We start from the raw sequence: 1,635 nt of genomic DNA, 5'->3' as shown, positions 1-1,635 counted from the left end.
TTTTCTTCCCACGAGTACCCAATCCAAATGTGACTACCCACTCCACTGCCTTTGGAGTTCTGTCTTCTGGAGAGCCAATCCAAAAGTGTTTATTCATCAACGATCCTCAAATAATATAAAAAAAAAATATCACTTCGACAAATCTTGCTATCAATGGTTTAATCTAACCATTAAAATAATTGATCTTTATCACGATCTTTGTGCTTCTTTAGGCGATATATTTCATTCCGTTATGTCGAGGAAAGATTAATTAAGGCAACACTTACATATATAACATGCATGGCCATTGGCCACGCAATTTTATATGATTTACAATTTTTTAAAAAGAAGTTTATACTAATTAAGAACTACTTAAATTCGCAAAGTTCGATCGAAGCCTGAAGCCATAAACATTAGTTGTGAAGTGTTTGTTATCGATGAAAATCGACAATCACCAAGACCCGACATTACTTATTATACAGTTAATATATATTAGCATGCTTCATAACAATTACAGTTAACGATTTAAAGAAAATGTAGTTCTACAACTACTACAAAACACCATTATAGATAACTAAATAACAAATTGGGAAACTTATTGAGCTAGCTACATATATATATAAGTAGTGCACTTGCATATTAAACCGAAAGGCTGTTCCAGATTTCAGTGAAAGCTCTGACGATGATTCCATGGTAGTAGGGAGAATTCAACTGCAAGAAACAGTTAAGAAGCTCCCGGAGATCATCTTTCCCATATATCTCCTTCTCCCTTATCATCTGCAACATTGATTCCCTGAAATCGACATAGGGATCGTTAGAATCTTTCTCCACGGCTAGGCTGTTGCCGCTGAGCCACCCAAACCCTTGCACGACATTGGAGTCATGAGTTGCTGTGTCTGAGGCATTTGGCGATAATGTAGCAGTGGTGGTGTTGGTGGTTGTGCTCCATGAGGTGGAGGCTGAGACTGAGGAGGAGCTATGGTGGTGGTGGTGACGGTCTACGTCGGAATAGTAACGGCTGTGTTTGTGTTTGTTGGGTTTACGATGGAAGATCTTGGAGAGGTTTATTCTCCGGCAGGCGCTACCGCAGCCGACACTGACGGCGGTATTGTTGAGACTGAGTTTCCTCTTCACAGTAGGCATTCTTCAATCTTCACTTTGAGCAAGTTGATGGAAGATTTTCGTGTCTATTAATTGTGATTTTATTTACTCGGATGGGGTAGAAGCTAATGTGACAGCCACTGTTTGGTCACAGTCCAATCGATATGATGTGTCGCGTCATTAGTAACCAATATAATAATTTTGTATACGTAGACTTTGTCGAAAAAGCTAGGTATGTCATCACAGCTGGGTTCGATTCTTTTTTAAAATATCAGAATGTCAAAGAGTTGACTGATTTAAAAAAAAAGTGAAAAAATATATTGTGCCAACATGATAGAAAGTTATAGTGTTATACTATTGAGTCCGACAGTGCATAGTGCACCATATGAGTGAAGCAACATGGAGAGACTTGAAGAGATAAGTGTGCTTCATTCCCCACAAAAAATAAGTAAAATTGTACAACACGATGCGTGTAATATGAGAAAAATGGTCTTAAAGTAAAAAGGTCATTTCATGTTATACGTGTTTCAAAAGGCGTGTGATGACGGCAATACA

The 1,635-nt window shown here is 38.1% G+C and overlaps 1 protein-coding gene across 1 annotated transcript; it reads right to left on the bottom strand.

Moving 5' to 3' along the window:
- Positions 1–446: 446 nt before the first annotated feature.
- Positions 447–1,305, bottom strand: LOC111912164 (transcription repressor OFP6). The gene has a single exon (XM_023907894.3). It carries the CDS (start codon positions 1,120–1,122, stop codon positions 619–621), a length of 504 nt encoding a protein of 167 aa, XP_023763662.1. The 5' UTR covers positions 1,123–1,305; the 3' UTR covers positions 447–618.
- Between the last annotated feature and the right edge of the window lie 330 nt (positions 1,306–1,635).

The sequence above is a fragment of the Lactuca sativa genome, chromosome 2, assembly GCF_002870075.4.
Source record: "Lactuca sativa cultivar Salinas chromosome 2, Lsat_Salinas_v11, whole genome shotgun sequence".
NCBI lineage: Eukaryota > Viridiplantae > Streptophyta > Magnoliopsida > Asterales > Asteraceae > Lactuca > Lactuca sativa.
This window is presented reverse-complemented; position numbering and strand designations above follow the sequence as displayed.

Bases quoted from the DNA above. Each gene is read 5' to 3' on its own strand.
- LOC111912164 (XM_023907894.3), bottom strand. From the start codon at position 1,122: ATGCCTACTGTGAAGAGGAAACTCAGTCTCAACAATACCGCCGTCAGT.